Raw genomic sequence first — 19,303 nt, 5'->3', positions numbered from 1 at the left:
GCTCTTCTCTCAAGACGTAATGAAAGCCATGGTGAAGAAACCAGCTGGCCACAGGCACTGGAGTGTAACTGGTGTATTGCTTAGCAATCAACTATCTTTGAACTCATACTATCTCTGAAGCCTCCTGTTTCATCTTTGTCTTCTCTCATCCTTACAACAGGTGGGCCCCCCGCATCCCTGGTTCTGTATGAGTTTTCCCTCACTTTCAACCTATCCTTTATCCTACATGATGAGGAAACACACTAGTTCTGAAAGCTATGTATAGTTTTTCCAGTTTTTCTTTCAGCAAGTACTTGAAACTTCACCATTTCTTTGGCCAGCAGTCACCCTGCTCCTGTAATTTTACAAAAAGTCAAGTGTCTTCCAAATAATAATATATTATCTTTAAGAGTGTTGTTGCCTCCATATTGGTCCAAGTGATGTATTGTCACTAAAAGAAACACCCCTCTCCATATTCAAGGTTGTTAATGTACACCTGTGTGATGGTGCTTGACTTGGAGGTACACCACTTCAAATCCTGGTGGTGGATGAAATTTTCACTGCCAGTATTTGGCCAGCAAAGGGAGTGGTGGAAAGTTTCTGATCACCAGTCTTTTTGCCTGTGTCCTGGGTTAAACTCCAAACCTGTTTGCAGTCTCTGATGAAGTAAGAGGATGTTACACTGCTGATGGCAATCTCTGTGTCAGTGGTCTCGTTGATGTTGTTTGAGATGAGTAGGCTATGGGCTGACACCAAATTTTACCCATTCTCATCATACAACACAAATGTAACGCTACACTATACATACATCTATTACACTCACCTCAATTCCACAAGTCAAGGGAACAATGTGCACCGAGGGAGAACACGCTTTGTGGCAGGTGACTGAACCCAAAGCAATATTCCAGCCAACAATACCACACAATATTTATATTTACATTAAAAGAAACTAAGCAACATTTCAGGTGGAAAAATAGCATACAGAAAAGCTTCTGACAAGACCATCAAAGCCAATGATGAGTTTTCATTGGATGAAGTTTTTTGTTTATCTTACTTGAACTTGTTTACTTGAGCTTCTTTAAGTATGTGATGTTAACATATCATTTCCAAGAACACTGAATTTCACAAGCAAATAATGTTCTGCTCTTCCATGGTGAACATCTGGAATCTTTTCTAGAGTTTGGCTTCAATTCATACTTTAAGGAAACAGAAAAATATGAGTACATACATATGAAAAAACATAATTCAGTATAAAGTCATTTTCATTTGAACACTTTGAAAGACAATGTAAAGCTGCAGTTTACTTTTACACACCAATTTTCCTTGTTCACATTTTAGACAGTATTCTGGATTAATGGTAATTGATACATCACAATTCTAGAGTGATCAGTTATGAGAAATGTACAATCTTCACACATATCAACAGTTCTGAATATAATCCAGTCTTTTTATTTGGTGAAAATCTGTTTTTCAATAGAAGAGGACTCAGTTAAGTACGCAGCCCATAGATTCCTCATTAAAATAGGAAATAATACAAAATATTGATGTAATATGTAATTTTATAACATTAACTGAATTTTCCATCAGTGCTGTAATATTGTTGCCAGTAACATTTAACTGTTAAATATACGCATATGAAACACAAAAGGACTCTTTTTTTGAAAAATTCTGCATGAGTATTGATTTACAAATCTTTGTAGGACATGACAATGTCTAGAAGTTCTTTGCAGAAGGGGACAATACAAATTACGCTTCACTCCCTTCTTGTGCTGCTTGAATTCCTAGTTACATGGTGATGATTTGAAATTTAACTATCAGTCATAGAGGATACAATTCCTATGTTCCATTTTCATGATTTACAATTCAGTTATTGAATGCAGTGGGTAGAACCTCTATTCAATGGTTATCATATGAGTCTCTTAACATTGAAACTACCTTTTTTCCCCATCCAGGTATGTTACCAATTACATTGGCTGGTTATTGGTACTAACAAAGAGAGGAAATCATCCCACATCATTTACAAAAGTCACAATGAGATTTTCACTCTGCAGTGGAGTGTGTGCTGATATGAAACTTCCTGGCAGATTAAAACTGTGTGCCGGACCGAGACTCGAACTCGGGACCTTTGCCTTTCATCGGCAAGTGCTCTGTGGTAGAGCACTTGCCCGCAAAAGGCAAAGGTCCCGAGTTTGAGTCTCGGTCCAGCACACTGTTTTAAACTGCCTGGAAGCTTCAAAAGTCACAATATGCAAAGATCACTTGGTTCCAACAAAATATGTGATGTGAGACATGCTGATAGCTACCACTTATAAAGTAATTTCCTTGCCCTGTACAAAAGACCTACATTGTATAACTGGACAATACAGCGATCAAAATCTGTAGATACTGAACACTATCATGAACATGAAGACGTGATCAACTTTACAAACTTTTGTGTCCTAGCTAAAACCTAGAATGTGCCAGAGCCTGACGTATGAAACTGTAGAGCTGATGAAACATTCCAGTAATTTTAATTGAGAAGGGGGACTGCAGATACAGTCTGTACATAATGATTGAAATATCATTGTACAAGGTGTGTTCAAATTCTGTCTCTGATTTTTTTATCATAACTGGAAGCAGACAGTAATCATTAGTGTGGCTCAGCATATGTGAGCACTCTTTGTGTATGACTGACAAGGATGGTAGCTCTGCATGTCACACTGAACAGTAGCAACTGTGGTGAGAGAGGGAAGTGTTCTTGATACTAGAAATGGTGACTTTTCATTACAAGAACAGTGAGTAATTGTTCACTTTCTCTATCAACTTCACCCACAGACATTCACTGCCAGTTAAGTGAGATGTGTGGTAATGGTGACACGAATGTGAAGCATATGAGTTTGTGAGTGTGATACTTCAAAGAAAGCTGAACATCTTGCAATGAAAAACAAAAAAAAAAACCTCGGCCTGTCAACCAGCCAATCTGACAATGTGATCATGCAAGTGAAGGAAAGTCCTGGAGGATTGCCAATTAAATGTGAAAGATATTCCTCTGGAGTTGGAATTTCTGTGGAATCTGTGCACACAATACTGCATGATGACTTGAAAATGTGGAAGGTGTCCTCCAGGTGGGTGCTGTGAACACTGATGGATGACTTCAAGAGTGCATGTGTGGCAATTTGCCAAGTGATGCTGACACATGGCGAGAATGGGACTTTCTTTTCAACAATTATATATGCCATTTCTCAATCCTGAAATGAAGTGCCAGACAGCTTAGTGGAAGTGCACAAGCTGACTACAATGAAGAAAATTTCAGGTGAAGGCCAGTGCTGAAAAGAATGATGGTGACTATGCTTTGAAACAGCTAAGGTACAGTCCTTACTCATTGTGTTCCAAAGGACAGTTTGGTTACAATTGTGATCTATAATGATGTTCTGAAGAACCATCTGCTTCCAGTATTGTGAGAAAAATGGCTGGAAAAGGCTGCACAACATACATGTGCTCTTTCACCAAAACAATATTCAAAAACATTTGATGAACGCGACACAGGAATTTCTTACAGCAAACTATTTTGAACTGATTTTTTATGCTCCTTACTCACCTGACCTGTCGCCTAGCATTTTTCTTTTTCTTTTTCAGACAGTGAAAAGCACGCTCCATGGTCACACATCCTCCACTTGTGCCACTTTTGCATAAGTGATTTTCCAGTGATCTGAAACCCCAATGAGGTGTGTGCAGTGACTATGGAACCATGGCATCAAGGTCGGGAAAAGTGTATATGGCAGCAGGGAGATTAGGTTGAGAAATGACAGAAGTTTCAGATTTTGTGTGTGAGCATTTTGTGGAAAAGGAAATTGGTGACCTTAGAAGCAAAATGTAACTAACATAAATCAGGTGCTTGAAAGTCTCTTACACCCTTTGAAATAGTACTTCTGGTGTGTCATACCCAGCATTACAGTGCATATAGCTCTTTTAGTATACCTACTGTGGCCATATGTCTTTCTCCACCCATGCCCCTCCCCCTCATCCCCATCTTTATCTTTCCTTTTGCAGCATGGGAGATTGATTGACACAGTTCCACTGTGGATCATTCATAAAATAAGAGAAAGCCAATGTAGGAAATCAAAATCTCATAATAAACATACAGTTGAGTCTTTTCCACTGAAATCACACAGTTTCACTGTGAATCATTCATCAAATGAGAGAGAGCCAATGTAAGAAATCAAAATGTCATCATAAACATACAGTTGAGTCTTTTCCACTGAAATACTACAATACCTATCTCCTGCCACTCAGAGTATCATCTACATTTATTACACTACAGTTGAGTTGGTTTAAGAAGATCACTGACAGGTAGCACCACTGTCCTCAGCTCTCAGTTGACCAGCGCTAACAGCTGCAGGCGAAATCAATAGCCATCTACAGAGCTGTGACAGCACTGAGATTTTGCCACAGAGATGTTTACAAAATTAGTTTATGTGACTGGTTGTGGTAGGCATGTGAAGCTGCCGTGCCCAGCCCACTGCAACTGTCAGGAAACTTCTTAAGCCGATTGTCTACAGTAACCTTTTAAATAGTGCATTATATGTGCTTTTAAGGTAAAGTTGCGAGATTTCCATCCAATGCGTGGGATGTAGTTCCATAGAGCATAGCAGTGCAGCCCTGAGAGGAAGACTGCAACACTGGGATCCAAATATTGGGAAAAGACTTCATGACACCATGCAAAATCTCTGAATGTCTTACAGTTATTGGCTTCTGAGCTGTGGATGTATAAAGAGCACTCAAATGAAAACCAAACACCTGCCACAAGCACTAAAACATTTATCCCATTGGGTGACGAGATGATCAATTTAGTTTCACAGAATGTGGTCGGCTGCTGACGGATCCACAGGCACTCCTTCGTACAACTGAAACCAACATCCACGCGTGTCTTTCTTCAGGTCACCAATGATGCAAAAATCTCATGGTGAAAGATCCGGGTGTATGGAGGATGTTGCAGTGCTTCCCAACCAAATCGCTGAAACATAGTGTTCATCCAATTGGAAATATGATGGTGGGCATTCTTGTGCAACAGGATGATTCTGTCCTGCAGCATTCCGACATCCCAAGGGCAAATGGAAAACCCAGCAGTGGAAACATCCCACATCTCCTCTACCAAAGGAATCCAAAGCTGTTCACACAAGCTCCACTGAGGTCAGGATGACTTTCTTCTTTGACTGCAGGGGCCTGCTGCTCATTCAGTTTCTTGAACATGGAACCACAATCAATACACAGTGATATTACACAAAATGTGACATGTCGTAAAGTCAAAACATCCAGGGGTGATGTCGGATGGAATAGTCCTCCAGCACGATAATGCCCACTCCCACACTATTAACTGGACAAAGGCCATGCTTCAGTGATTTGGTTGGGAAGCTTTGCAGATTCCTCCATACAGATCAGACTTTTCACCGTGTGATTTTCACTTCTTTGGCTGCGCGAAGAAAGACATACATGGACGTCAGTTGCAGTCGGACAAGGTGACTGCATTCTGCAGTGGAGTAAATGTCTTAAAGTGTGTGGTGATTACTTTTGACTGGAACCACCCTGTGGTGCCAATGTGGTGGGTGTTCGGTTTTCAGTTTACAACCCCTTCTTTAGTGTAGTTCAGTCAGGATGTCAAATATCAATAGTTCTGAATTCTCAGTCTGGGGCAACTAGATAACAAACGAGATAAGTGCTAGTCCCCCCCCCCCCCCCCCCCCCCAGTTTTTGTAAACACCTTGCTTGTATGACAATAAGTCAACTCAGTCGTCATCCTCATCATCATCTTTGATGATGCCGAGGCGACGAGCAACGGCCTTGACGTTGCCGATGACCTCCTCCTGGACGAGGTTGAAGCTCATGGCGAGAAGTGCGATGCCGAACAGCAGGTACAGGGAGCACAGTGCGATCCCAATCTCGGCGTTCTCGTCCTGGCGCATGCGCCGAGCGGGCACGAAGTCCCCGAAGCCAATGGTGGTGAGCGTGATGAAGCAGAAGTAGGCCGAGTCGAGGAACTGCCAGCCTTCCCACTGGTGGAAGAGGTAGGCGCCGCAGAAGATGTACGTCACCACCAGGAACATGCACAGCCAGATGGGCACAGGGCGCGTACCTGAGGGAAGAGAGATAAGAGAGGCCAATTATCGAGAACTCGATAATACATACTGTATTCCTAACATAGAGTGACGAAATAATGGAAACACGCAAATAATCAAGATAACGGGAGGGGTGGACAGTTTTACGTGGCAATCAGTACATTCCACTGAATGTTTGTAGAACCTGGTGGTAGATAGCGTCATGTTATTGTGCTTTGTGCTGTTATGCGCAAAAAAAAAAAAAAAAAAGACTGCGTTTAGGACCAGGTTATGTTGTGTTTACTTCGTCTTTGTGCCTGCAAATTGTTTTCTGTCTAAACAGAAATAGATTAATCTAGTGCAGCATTCGTTTATCGATACGTACAATTACAAGTACTCCAACAGCGACTGAGCACCACTGCTACATGGCGGCAACAGACAGCGCGGGCTGGGGCAGTGCTGAAAGGTGCTGGAATACTGGCTATGTTCTTGTTTTAGAGCCCCTGCTAATACATATCAGTAAAACAAATATCGCACCTGACTAATTTGGGACCGTACTATTGAATGGGCACGTAAAATCCCGCTTTAAAAATGATTATGTTTGTAACGGGAAACAAACGGACGCTTTTCGTCCACGCTGGGCCTAGAATGAAAGATGCGATGAGCATTACTTGTTTGCGCTGAATCTAGCTACACACTGCAGAAACGAAATTACAAATATCTGCCGCAATATCAGAGGATGACTCTTAGGAGAAACACTCTGTGTATATGAAAAAAAAAACCTTAATCGTATAACTGTACAGATAGTTGTCTAGAGCACATGTGCAAAATTTTTAAGAAAAAATTCGATATATGTTGATGTGGTACCATATTTCCCACCTTCTGTGAGCGCTATGACTGGTTCGGGTTACACGAGGTATATTAATAAATTGGTTTCATTTTTTTCGGCGGAATATGCCTCTACTTAAGAAGAAGTCAGAAAGAGACAGCCGAGTGTAATGAACTGACAAGATCATGAAATTAGTCACCTGGTGTGTTTTAGACCACAGTCAGCAGAATGATACAGTGTACAAAGAACTGCGCTACGTAGGGTAATACATAGCATAAGTGGATATGGGACGTCAGCTAGGAAACTTCAAAGTTTAAGGAATGACACGAAAATAAACTCGAAAGGCGTATGAAAGATTTGGATATGCATCTCATAGAGAATTTTTGAAGCTTGTCTGTGATCATATTGAAATGTTGGAATTATTACCCACATTTAATAGAGAAAAGTATTTTGTTTCGCATTTATAAAAAGATATCTAAGAGATCTACATCTGCACAGATAGCCTGCAAACCAATGTGAAGAGCTTGACAGAGAGCGCTTCCTATAGCACCAGTTATTAGCGTTTCTTCCCCTTCCTTTCACATAGACAGCACGGGAAGAATGATTCTTTAAAAGTCTCTGTGCCTGATTAGTTAGCCTAATCTTGTCCTTGCGAGCCCTACAGGAGCGACACGTAAGAGTTTGTGGTATATTTCTTGAGGCTCATTTAAAGTTGGTTCTTGAAACTGTGTGAGTAGGTCTTCTACGGATAGTTTGTGTCTATCTTCCAGAGTCTGCCAGTTCACTTTGTTTAGCATCTCCGTGAAATTCTGCCACAGATCAAACAAACCTGTGACCATTCGTTACTTCCTTCCTTGTAGACACTTGTCAGCCAGAACGTGATGACCACGTATCTAATAGCTGCTTTGGCAATAACAGCGGAGATGCATCGTGGCGTGGAAGCAATGAGGCCTTGGTAACTCGCTGAAGGAAGTTGGTTCCACATTTGCACACACAAATCATCTAATTCCTGTAAATTCCGGGGAGGGGGGTGATGAGCTCTGACGCTATGTTCAATCACATCCCAGATGTTCGATCGGTTTCAGATCTGGCCAGTACATCAACTGGAACTCGTCATTGTGTTTCTCGAACCACTCCAGCACACTCCTGTCCTTGTGAAATGGTGCACTATCTTTTTGAAAAATGCCACAGCCGTCGGGGAACATGATCGTCATGAAGGGGTGCACGGGGGCTGAAACCAGTTTACGATACTCCTTGGCCGTCATGGTGCCTTGCACGAGCTCCACCGGAGTCATATAATGGCCACGTGAATGTTCCTCAGAGCATAATGGAGCCGCAGCCATCTTGTCCCTGTCCCACAGTACAGACGACAGTTTCGAGCCCTCTGAAGAAGGTATCGGCATTCATCAGACAATGTAACGCTCTATCACTCCGCCAAGGTCCAGTGCCGATGGTCACGAGCCCATTTCAGTTGCAGTTGCCCATGTCGTGGTGGTGCCCGCATCTCGTGGTCATGCGGTAGCGTTCTCGCTTCCCACGCCCGGGTTCCCGGGTTCGATTCCCGGCGGGGTCAGGGATTTTCTCTGCCTCGTGATGGCTGGGTGTTGTGTGATGTCCTTAGGTTAATTAGGTTTAAGTAGTTCTAAGTTCTAGGGGACTGATGACCATTGATGTTAAGTCCCATAGTGCTCAGAGCCCATGTCGTGGTGTTAACATTGGCATATGCGTGGTTCATCGGCTGCGGAGGCCCATCATTAGTATTCGGTGCACTGTGTGCTTAGACACACTTATACTCGATCCAGCATTAAAGTCTAATGTTAGTTCTGCCACAGTTCGCCGCCTGTCTTGTTTTACTAGTCTGCCCAGCCTACGACGTCCGACATCTGTAAAGACGGGTGACCGCCCAATCCCTCGACGTCTGGACATGGCATCACCTTGGCTTCGTCCAGTGTTGAAGACGCTCACCACAGCCCTCCTCGGACACCCGGTTAGACACGCAGTTTCTGAAATGCTCGCACCGAGACTGCGGGCCATCACAATCTGCCGTCGGTCAAACTCACAAGGGGAGAGCACGACGTTGGGATCACAGATTTACTTCAAACTGTACACCTATAGTAGGCCAGTAAAACATCATAACGTGCGTTTAGTAAAGTGCACTACTCTGGCAATTCCGAGAAAATCGCAAGACAAGTTTTACGCGTCTACTATGTGACATACACTATGTGATCAAAAGTATCCGGACACCCCCAAAAACATACGTTATTCAAATTGGGTGCATTGTGCTGCCACCTACTGCCAGGTACTCCATAGTAGCGACCTCAGTAGTCATTCGACATCGTGAGAGAGCAGAATGGGGCACTCTGCAGAACTCAGGAACTTCGAACGTGGTCAGTTGATTGGATGTCACTTGTGTCATACGTATGTACGCGAGATTTCCACACTCCTAAACATCCCTAGCACGTACAGCACAAAAGCGTACAGGCTGACCTCGTCTGTTGACTGACAGAGACCACCAACAGTTAACGAGGGTCGTAAAGTGTAATAGGCAGACATCTATCGAGACCATCACACACGAATTCCAAACTGCATCAGGATCCACTGCAAGTACTATCACAGTTAGGCGGGAGGCGAGAAAACTTGGGTCTCATGGTCGTAAAGTGTAATAGGCAGACATCTATCGAGACCATTACACACGAATTCCAAACTGCATCCGGATCCACTGCAAGTACTATCACAGTTAGGCGGGAGGCGAGAAAACTTGGATTTCATGGTCGAGCAGCTGCTCATAAGCCACACATCACGCCGCTAAATGCCAAACGACGCCTCGATTCGTGTACGGAGCGTAAACATAGATAACGATAGAACAGTGGAAAAACGTTGTGTGGAGTGACGAATCACGGTACACGATGTGGCCATCCGATGGCAGGGTCTAGGTATGGCGAATGCCCGGTGAACGTCATCTGCCAACGTGTGTAATGCCAACAGTAAAATTCGTAGGCGGTGGAATTATGGTGTGGTCGTGTTTTTCGTGGAGGGGGCTTGCATTACTTGTTGTTTTGCTTGGCACTATCACAGCACAGGCCTACATTTGCTGTTTTAAGCACATTCTTGCTTCCCACTGTTGAAGAGCAATTCCGGGATGGCGACTGCATCTTTCAACATGACGGAGCACCTTTTCATAATGCACGGCCTGTGGCGAAGTAGTTACATGACAATAACATCCCTGTAATGGACTGGCCTGCACAGAGTCCTGACCTGAATCCTACAGAACACCTTTGGGATGTTTTGGAACACCGACTTCGTGCCAGGCCTCACCGACCAACATCGATGCCTCTCCTCAGTGCAGCACTCCGTGAAGAATGGGCTGCCATTCCCCAAGAAACCTTCCAGCACCTGAGTGAAAGTATGCCTGCGCGAGTGGAAGCTGTCATCAAGGCTAAGGGCAGGCCAACACATATTGAATTCCAGCATTACCGATGGAGGGCACCACGAACGTGTAAGTCATTTTTAGCCAGGTGTCCGGATACTTCTGATCACATAGTGTGTGTATCTGTGCGCAGGTGGCAAACATCAGAGTTCATGGTGATCAAGTGGAGCCGGCATGGTAGCTCTGCGTGTTCGGTCAGAGGGTTAGCCGCCCTCGGTAATAAAAAAATAAATAAATAAATAAATAAAAAGGTGAATGAACGGATCAACGTTGAAATTGAACGGGTGTCATGGGACGTCCGCTCCGAACAACTGCAACGAACAATAACGGGAAAATGAGATTTTAAAAATGTGGTTAGCATTCGAGCTTCGTAAGACGAATTCGTGTGAGGCGACGGTTCAGCTCCCACTCAAACTTAATTTTAAATCCATACTATCAGAAGAAAGAGAAATTTTTCAAAATGTCAAGGAGGTGTGGCCTTAGAAACTGCGAACATTCCCTGTAAATGCGGGAAAGCTGCATTCATTCAGTGTAGTAAATGCCGTTTCAATGCATGTTTTTCATGTCTGCGTGACAAATACCATCGTGCAACATGTGCTGCCGAGAACACATCCCGAGTAATTGTACATTACTCTTGGGGTCTGGCACATTGTGACTTACTATGCAACTGAACAACATCATCCGCGTCAGTATTTTCCAAGCTTGTCCCTCGTCCTTGAAAATTTAATCAAAAATAGTAAATGGAGAAATAACATACGAAATTCACTGCAATTTCGTGAAAATGCACTTGGGTTTTTCATTATGTTACCTCTCAAATGTCATGCTAATTAACTAATGTGAGCAGTGAGAAAAAACATCCACGATCCTCTCGCTAAACGCGAACGCTAACCACTTTCTTTTATCTCAATTTGTTCGTTAATGTTCGTTGCATTTATTCGGGGCGGATATCCCATGACACCCCTGCAGGTTCATCGTTGATCTGTTCACACACACACACTTCTTACAGCCAGCACCTTTGCACAGATTCATCAGTTACGTAATAGAAGCGTAACACTTCTCTTTCGATTTTCTCGGAATTGCCAGAGTGGCGCAACTTATTTCTTGCACATTATGTTGTTTTAATGTCCTGCTAAAGATGTGCAAAGTTTGAAGTAAATCCGTGATTCGAACGTCGTGGCCTCCCGTTGTCCCATTCTACTCACGGGCAGCACGCTCCCTATCACATGCACTGTTCGGTGTCTTGACTAGTAGTCATTCCTCGCCAGGTGACTCAGCTCTCGCCTGGACGGGTTTAAATCGATAGTAGGTCGGTGGTCATAATGTTATGGCTGATCAGTGTAAGTTCAATACACCCTGTTAGCCCTATTTGCTACAGGGCTCACACACTTCAGCAATATACTAAATGGGTTGCACGAGTGTTTCGTGGGCAATCTCTTTTGTAGACTGGTTGCTTTCCCTAGTATTCTGGCAATAAACTGAAATCTGCCACCTGCTTTATCTACAACTGAGCTTATGTGACCTTTCCATTTCACATCTCCGCAAATTGTTACACCCAAGTACTCGTATTTGTATGAGTTCACCGATTTCAGCTGTGTCTCATTGAGATTGTGGTCACAGGATACTATGTTTTCGTTTTATGAAGTGTAAAATCATTCATTTCTGAACTTTTAAGGCAAGTTGTGAATTTGCACCCATGATCCTTCTGAATATTTGTGCAGCTTTTTTTCAGACAGTACGTCATCATAGGTCGGATTAACGACGAGAGCCGGTATGCCGGCCAGCATGGATGTGGTTTTTAGGCGGTTTTCCACATCCTGCTAGGTGGATACCGGGCTGGTCCCCGCGTTCTGCCTCAGTCACACGACTCGCAGACATTTGAAAACGTTCGCACTATTCCATGGCTTACACTAGACGCAGACAGCTGGGGTACACTAATTCCGTTCCGGGGGGTACGGGGTGGCGGCAGGAAGGGCATCCGGCCACCCACTGCAATTAACACCGCCAAATCAATAGTAACACGGCCGACCGCGCGTAACGCGGGACAAAGGCTCCAAGAAAGAAAGAACAAAACCTCATTCTAGGTAACTAATATTGGTGTTAAAACTGTCTGAAAAAACTAGAGGACACTGCAAATTATCAGCTTAAGGCATTCTGTAGATTTCAACTGAGAGAGTAACAGATTTACATCCAAGCTTACGAATCCAAAGAAAAAATAAAAGCTGCTCTTTTTGCTGCCATAAAGAATCAGTTTCTACAAATACACACAGCTTTGTATTTGCTGAAAATTTTGAGGAGAACTGATGTGCTGGGTGTGTACGAGGAGAACTGGACGTGCTGGGTGTATACGAGTATGAGGGCTGAGCGCTTGAGTTTTGTACAGGTGTGAATGATTTACGTTAAAATCATTGTAATTTGTGTAAATCTTGGAAACCAAAAGTTATAAAAAAATCCTAATCCAGACTATAATCGTTAGCTGTTACCATTTAGGAAAAAATGCTGTTTCATCTAATGAATTCGTGTTTTCTGGGTGGACTGTACTACCAAATCACTGTGTTCCTCGTACTTAACGTTATTTATATTTGTATGTAATATTTTGATTAAGGTGGCCTCACTGTGGTTCCACCACTACCCAAATAAGGCCTAAGGTAGGCCCCATTTAACTCTATTGTACAGCTGTGGTGCACCCGGCTTTCCTCTCAAAGAATTTATTTAGCATTCTTCATTAACTGAAGTATTTGCAAGGTACGTACTACAAGCGTTTAGGTGAATAATCTTGTAATGAATTTATTAAACAAGCAGTCCTGTAAAAAGAAAACCAAACCACAAAACTATTTGAATTGAATATATTTAAAAACAAACGTTACAACATGACAAGTAAACATCTGATGCTGAAACAGGTGATATTCATGTGGTGATTATGATTTGCACAGTGAAATGTTGTGGCACTGATGTAACACTGGGCGACGATAAAGGTGGTTCTGTAAGCTTGCTGTAAGATGATGCTCAGAGGCTTTATGACTAGGTCTCAGTAAACATGAGGATGGAACTGGATCATGACATCGGGAAAGAAAAGTGAAACCTGGAAACAGGTAAGTAGATGATGTTGGGGGGTGGGACATTAGATGAGTGAATTTGCCAGGAGAGTATTTGCTTTGAATCGGGAAGTGGATTCGACTGTCTTGCGTCGAAGATTGGGTACAGCAGCATTTGGGAAAGCTGCACGTGAAAGTATGGTACCTATTGTATGTGTACATTGTGTATTGTACCGGGGACCTAGAAACAATGGAGAGGCTTCGTCCCACCGTAGCCCTCAATGGTTCACAACCTCATAACAGGCCGCAGCAGTCCACACATCTCACAGCCGCCCCACACCGAACTCACGGTTATTGTGCAGTTAGGCCCCCAGTGGACCCCCTCCCCCCCTCCCCCCTCTTCAGGAACGTCTCATACCAGACGAGTGAGAACCCACTGTTTTCGTGGTAGAGTGATTATGGTGTACGTGTACGTGGAGACAATGTTTGGCCAGCATTCGCCGACATAGTGTAACTGAGGCGGAACAAGGGGAACCAGACCGCGCTCGCCAAGGCAGATGGAAAACCGCCTTAAAAACCATCCACAGGCTGGCTGGCACACGAGGCCTCGACACCAGTCCACCGGGCAGATTCGTGCCAGGGTCTGGGACGCCTTCCCGCTCGGGAAGCAGAGCGTTAGACTGCGCGGCTAGCCTGGCGGGCTATGGTACCTAGGTGGGAGAAAGTGAAATGATAGTGGTTCTGGGAGTATGTGGCTGTGGTATTCAGGTGTAATACTGAACAGACGGACGGCAACATATACTGCCTGACGAAAAAAGTGAAGCACCCAGAAGGTGAGGAAGAAACAAATGAAACTTCGGGTTTGGAGGACATGTGACGTTATTTCAGTGATTACAAAATCGAGTCCAATTGATGAAGAACTCGGCAAGATGAGCGACGTTGTACTCCCTCTGGGCTGGATACATGCACTGATCCAGCTGGAAAGGGTATCGTAAGGTCGTTGTATCCTTTCCTGAGGCAAGCTGGTCCACAACTGTTGAAACTAGTCCTTGGTATCGTAGATCATGGCACTGAGCTGAAATTGACGTCCGAACTTGCCCCACATATGTTCTACCACGGACAGATCTGGGGACGTAACTGGCCTTCAGACTACCTCAACATCATGCAGGCTGTTCACTGAGACATGTGCCATACAAGGAAGAGCATTGTCCTACTGAAAAATGCCACTATGATACTAGCTCACGAGAGGTAACACAAGACGACGCAGAATATCTGTGACGTCACACTCCCCTCAGTCACTACCAGCTGCGTTCTGCGTTCTCCTTACCATGAAGCCAGAAGTAAACCACTGTGCCTCTCCAAAACATTGGAAGGATGAGACCTCTCTCCACGTTGCTCCCATATTCACTGACGATGGTCATCAGGGAGAATGTAGAATCGCGATGCCGCGTGGAAAGTTAGTTTAAGTAGTGTGTAAGTCTAGGGAGCGATGACCTCAGCAGTTTGCTCCCTCAAGAAGTCATACACATTTGAACATTTGAAGAGAACCGCGATTCATCGCCGAAGACAGTGCGACGCCATTCATGAGCAGTAGATGCTTTCTGGTTGCGACACCAATCCAAACACAGCCATTTGTTTTGTGTTGCTAAAAGCAGGCTACGTATGTGACAGCAATAACTTAGTTTGGCTGCTGCTAGTCTGCGATCAATGGTGCAGAATGATGCAGGGAGTTCATTACTTGTTCTTGGATGGCATGCGCTGATGTAAAGAGTTATGGTGTGCTTGATGCACAACATGGCGAACCTCCCTTATGGTGGTTAGAAATGGTCCATCAGAACCTCGATGACAAGTATGGCTGCCCTTACGTTCCCATGCATTCCAGTGTCTGTCAGATGCGAATGTCCAACTAATCTGGATGCTGGACGAGTCGACCAGCTGGCCAAATGGAGGCCCACAATGAGGCTCTTCCAAATTCTGTCAGATGCTGATAACTCTGTCCCACACGAGTAAGTGACATCTCAGTGTCCTTCACAGCCATCATTCGACATCTGACGCTTTTCGTCAGACCTGGTAACAACGCTAAATACGAACAACACTAATGTTCTCTAGTGTCCACTCTGTCACAGTGCGGTACTTCACTTTTTTTGTCAGGTACACTCTTGTTCAGAAAAAAAGAACATCTTGAAAGTCTAGAGATAGGACGTTCATATTCGCAGGAAATTTACTATGTTCTGCAGAAATAATTGGCATTTTAACCACGTCGGCCCTCGGGTTCAAGGTCAACATCGATATTACGGCGCAACAGCACCTACCACTAAAATGTGCCTGCAGCTCTCGTTGTCTCTAGATACCGAAGGTAATGGATTAGTGTGATTTGAGCAGAGGTGCAGAGTGCCTCGCAAACATAAGAGCGAAAAGTACCGTCAAATCAGTGAGTTTGAAAGAGGGCGCATTGTTGGCATGAGAGAATGTGATGTATCCATATGGGGAAATTGCTGCTCGTGTGGGACGAACTGTTTCGGCAGTGCAACGGATGAGAGCAGAATGGACCACGGAAGGCCGTAAAACACGAGGAGATGGGTCAGGTCGCACCATCCAGGCGACACCCCGAGCATATCGACACCTCTATCGAATGCCATTGCAAGACAGATTTGTGTCTCCCTCGAGTCTGGCGCAACTGTGGAACAGTTTAACACATCGCACGCTACCAGGGATACCAGTCCATCGCCTTTTATTACAGCACGGGTTAGGTGCGCGTCCTCCACTTCTCCACCTACCTTTGACGAATGGGCAGAAATATGCTAGAGAACAATGGTGTATGGAACGACGTCACCGGGGATAGGAATGGATCAGATAGTGTTTTCAGACGTATCCAGGTTCTGTTTGTTTGTACACTACTGGCCATTAAAATTGCTACACCACGAAGATGACGGGCTACAAACGCGAAATTTAACCGACAGGAAGAAGATGCTGTGATGTGCAAATGATTAACTTCTCAGAGCATTCACACAAGGTTGGCGCCGATGGCGGCACCTACAGCGTGCTGACATGAGGAAAGTTTCCAACCAATTTCTCAAACATAAACAGCAGTTGACCGGCGTTGCCTGGTGAAACGTTGTTGTGATTCCTTGTCCAAGGAGGAGAAATGCGTACCATCACGTTTCCGACTTTGATAAAAGTCGGATTGTAGCCTATCGCGATTGCAGTTTATCGTATCGCGACATTTCTGCTCGCGTTGGTCGAGATTCAATGACTGTTAGCAGAATATGGAATCGGTGGGTTCAGGAGGGTAATACGGAACGCCGTGCTGGATCCCAACGGCCTCGTATCACTAGCAGTCGAGATGACAGGCATCTTATCAATATGGCTGTAACGGATCGTGCAGCCACGTCTCGGTTCCTGAGTCAACAGATGGGGACGTTTGCAAGACAACAACCATCTGCACGAACAGACCGACGACGTTTGCAGCAGCGTGGACTATCAGCTCCGAGACAATGGCTGCGGTTACCCTTGACGCTGCATCACAGACAGGAGCGCCTGCGATGGTGTACTCAACGACGAACTTGGGTGCACGAATGGTAAAACGTCATTTTTTCGGATGAATCCAGGTTCTGTTTACAGCATCATGATGGTCGCATCCGTGTTTGGCGACTCGCGGTGAATGCACGACCGCATGTTGCAGGTCCTGTACGGGCCTTTCTGGATACAGAAAATGTTCGAATGCTCCCCTGGCCAGCACATTCTCCAGATCTCTCACCAATTGAAAACGTCTAGTCAGTGGTGGCCGAGCAACTGGCTCGTCACAATACGCCAGTCACTACTCTTGATGAACTGTGGTATCATGTTGAAGCTGCATGGGCAGCTGTAGCTGCTCTGTTTGACTCAATGCCCAGGCGTATCAAGGCCATTATTATGGCCAGAGGTGGTTGTTCGGGGTACTGATTTCTCAGGACCTATGCACCCAAATTGCGTGAAAATGTAATCACATGTCAGTTCTAGTATAATATATTCGTCCAATGAATACTCGTTTATCATCTGCATGTCTTCTTGGTATAGCAATTTTAATGGCCAGTAGTGTAAATGATGGCCGCATTTTGGTTTGCGGGATCACAGTGACTGCATTCGCTGTATGGAGCGCCAACTCGAGGTCTTATGGTGTGGGGTGCTATTGGGAGAAACAAAAAATCACACCTGGTGCGTGTCCACGGCACTGTGACCAGTGTGAGGTACATGAATGACATTCTGGGACTCATAGCTATACCCTTTCTGCACAACACCCCAAACGCCATTTTTCAGTAAGCCAACTGCATGAGCACACGTGCCTTCTTGGTGTAACAGGGTGTCAGCCTTTTGCCCTGGCCCGTCAGATCACCAGAATTGTCTAAAAAATGGTTCAAATGGCTCTGAGCACTATGGGACTTAACATCTGAGGTCATCAGTCCCCTAGAACTTAGACCTACTTAAACCTAACTAACCTAAGGACATCACACACATCCATGCCCGAGGCAGGATTCGAACCTGCGACCGTAGCAGTCGCGCGGTTCCGGACTGAGCGCCTACAACCGCTAGACCACCGCGGGCGGCCCAGAATTGTCTCCAATCGAAAATTTGTGGGATATGGTGAAACGACAGGTGCAGCGCTGTGACACATTGCCAACAACTTGCTATGAACTCTGGAACCAGGTGACTACAGCATGGGTGGCTATACCACAGGACGTCATTTGCGCCTTATGCGCGTCGATGCCATCACACATGGAACAAGTTATCAGGGCCCAGGACATAAGCTGAACCGAGGCGCCTGAATGGCTTCAGATAGTACAAGGGTGAGTCAAATTAAAACCTTAAATATTTTTGTAAATATTATTTATTGTGCAGAAGTGGCACAAAGCTGTATCACTTTTCAACATAATCTCCCCCATGCTCAATGCAAGTCATCCAGCCCTTAAAAAGTGCATAAATTCCTTTAGAAAAAAATTCTTTTGGTAGTCTGCGCAACAACTCATGCACTGCGTGGCGTAACTGTTCATCAGTACAGAACTCTTTCTTACCATTGCGTCTTTGAGTGGTCCAAACATATGGAAATCACTTGGGGCAAGGTCTGGTGAGTATGGTGGATGGGGAAGACACTCAAAATGCAGGTCTGTAATTGTTGCAACTGTGGTACGGGCAGTGTGGGGTCTTGGATTATCTTGTTGCAAAAGGACACCTGCTGACAGCAATCCACATCGGTTTGATTTGATAGCAGGCCGCAGATGATTTTTTAGGAGACCTGTGTATGATGCACTGGTGATAGTGATCTCTCTAGGCATGTAATGCTCCCAAAAGAGAGTCAGCACAACCTTCCTTGCTGATGGTTCTGCTCGAAACTTCTTTGGTTTTGGTGATGAGGAATGGCGCCATTCCTTGCTCGCTCTCTTCGTTTCCGGTTGGTGGAAGTGAACCCAGGTTTCGTCGCCAGTAACGATTCTTGCAAGGAACCATCACCTTCTCGTTCAAAGCGCCAAAGATGTTCTCTCATTTCAGGAGTCAGCTGCTGTGACACCCATCTTGCAGACACTTTGTGAAACTGGAGCATATCATGCACAATGTGGTGTGCTGATCCATGACTAATCTGTAAACATACTGCAATGTCATTCAGTGTCACTCTGCGGTTTTCCTTCACTATGGCTTCAACTGCTGCAATGTTCTGTGGAGTCACAACTCGTTGTGCCTGAACTGGACGAGGAGCATCTTCCACTAAAGTCACACCATTTGCGAACTTCCTTCTCCATTCGTAGACTTGCTGCTGTGGCAAACATGCATCACCGTACTGAACCTTCATTCGTCGATGAATTTCAATAGGTTTCACACCTTCACTACGCAAAAACCGAATAATAGAATGCTGTTCTTCCCTGGTGCAAGTCGCTAGTGGGGCGGCTGTGTTTATACTGATACTGCGACGGTATGTGTGCATCTGCACTATGCT

At 44.7% G+C, this 19,303-nt stretch overlaps 1 protein-coding gene across 1 annotated transcript in view; it reads right to left on the bottom strand.

Moving 5' to 3' along the window:
• Positions 1-5,721: 5,721 nt before the first annotated feature.
• The window catches only part of LOC124545632, a 602,686-nt gene continuing 589,104 nt past the window's right edge, over positions 5,722-19,303 (bottom strand). Inside the window, exon 10 of the mRNA XM_047124578.1 lies at positions 5,722-6,088. Within this exon, the coding sequence (XP_046980534.1) occupies positions 5,742-6,088 (347 nt within the window). The 3' untranslated portion in view covers positions 5,722-5,741. The remainder of the gene's footprint in view (positions 6,089-19,303) is intronic.

Source organism: Schistocerca americana, chromosome 8 (assembly GCF_021461395.2).
Source record: "Schistocerca americana isolate TAMUIC-IGC-003095 chromosome 8, iqSchAmer2.1, whole genome shotgun sequence".
NCBI classification, from domain to species: Eukaryota; Metazoa; Arthropoda; class Insecta; order Orthoptera; family Acrididae; genus Schistocerca; species Schistocerca americana.
This window is presented reverse-complemented; position numbering and strand designations above follow the sequence as displayed.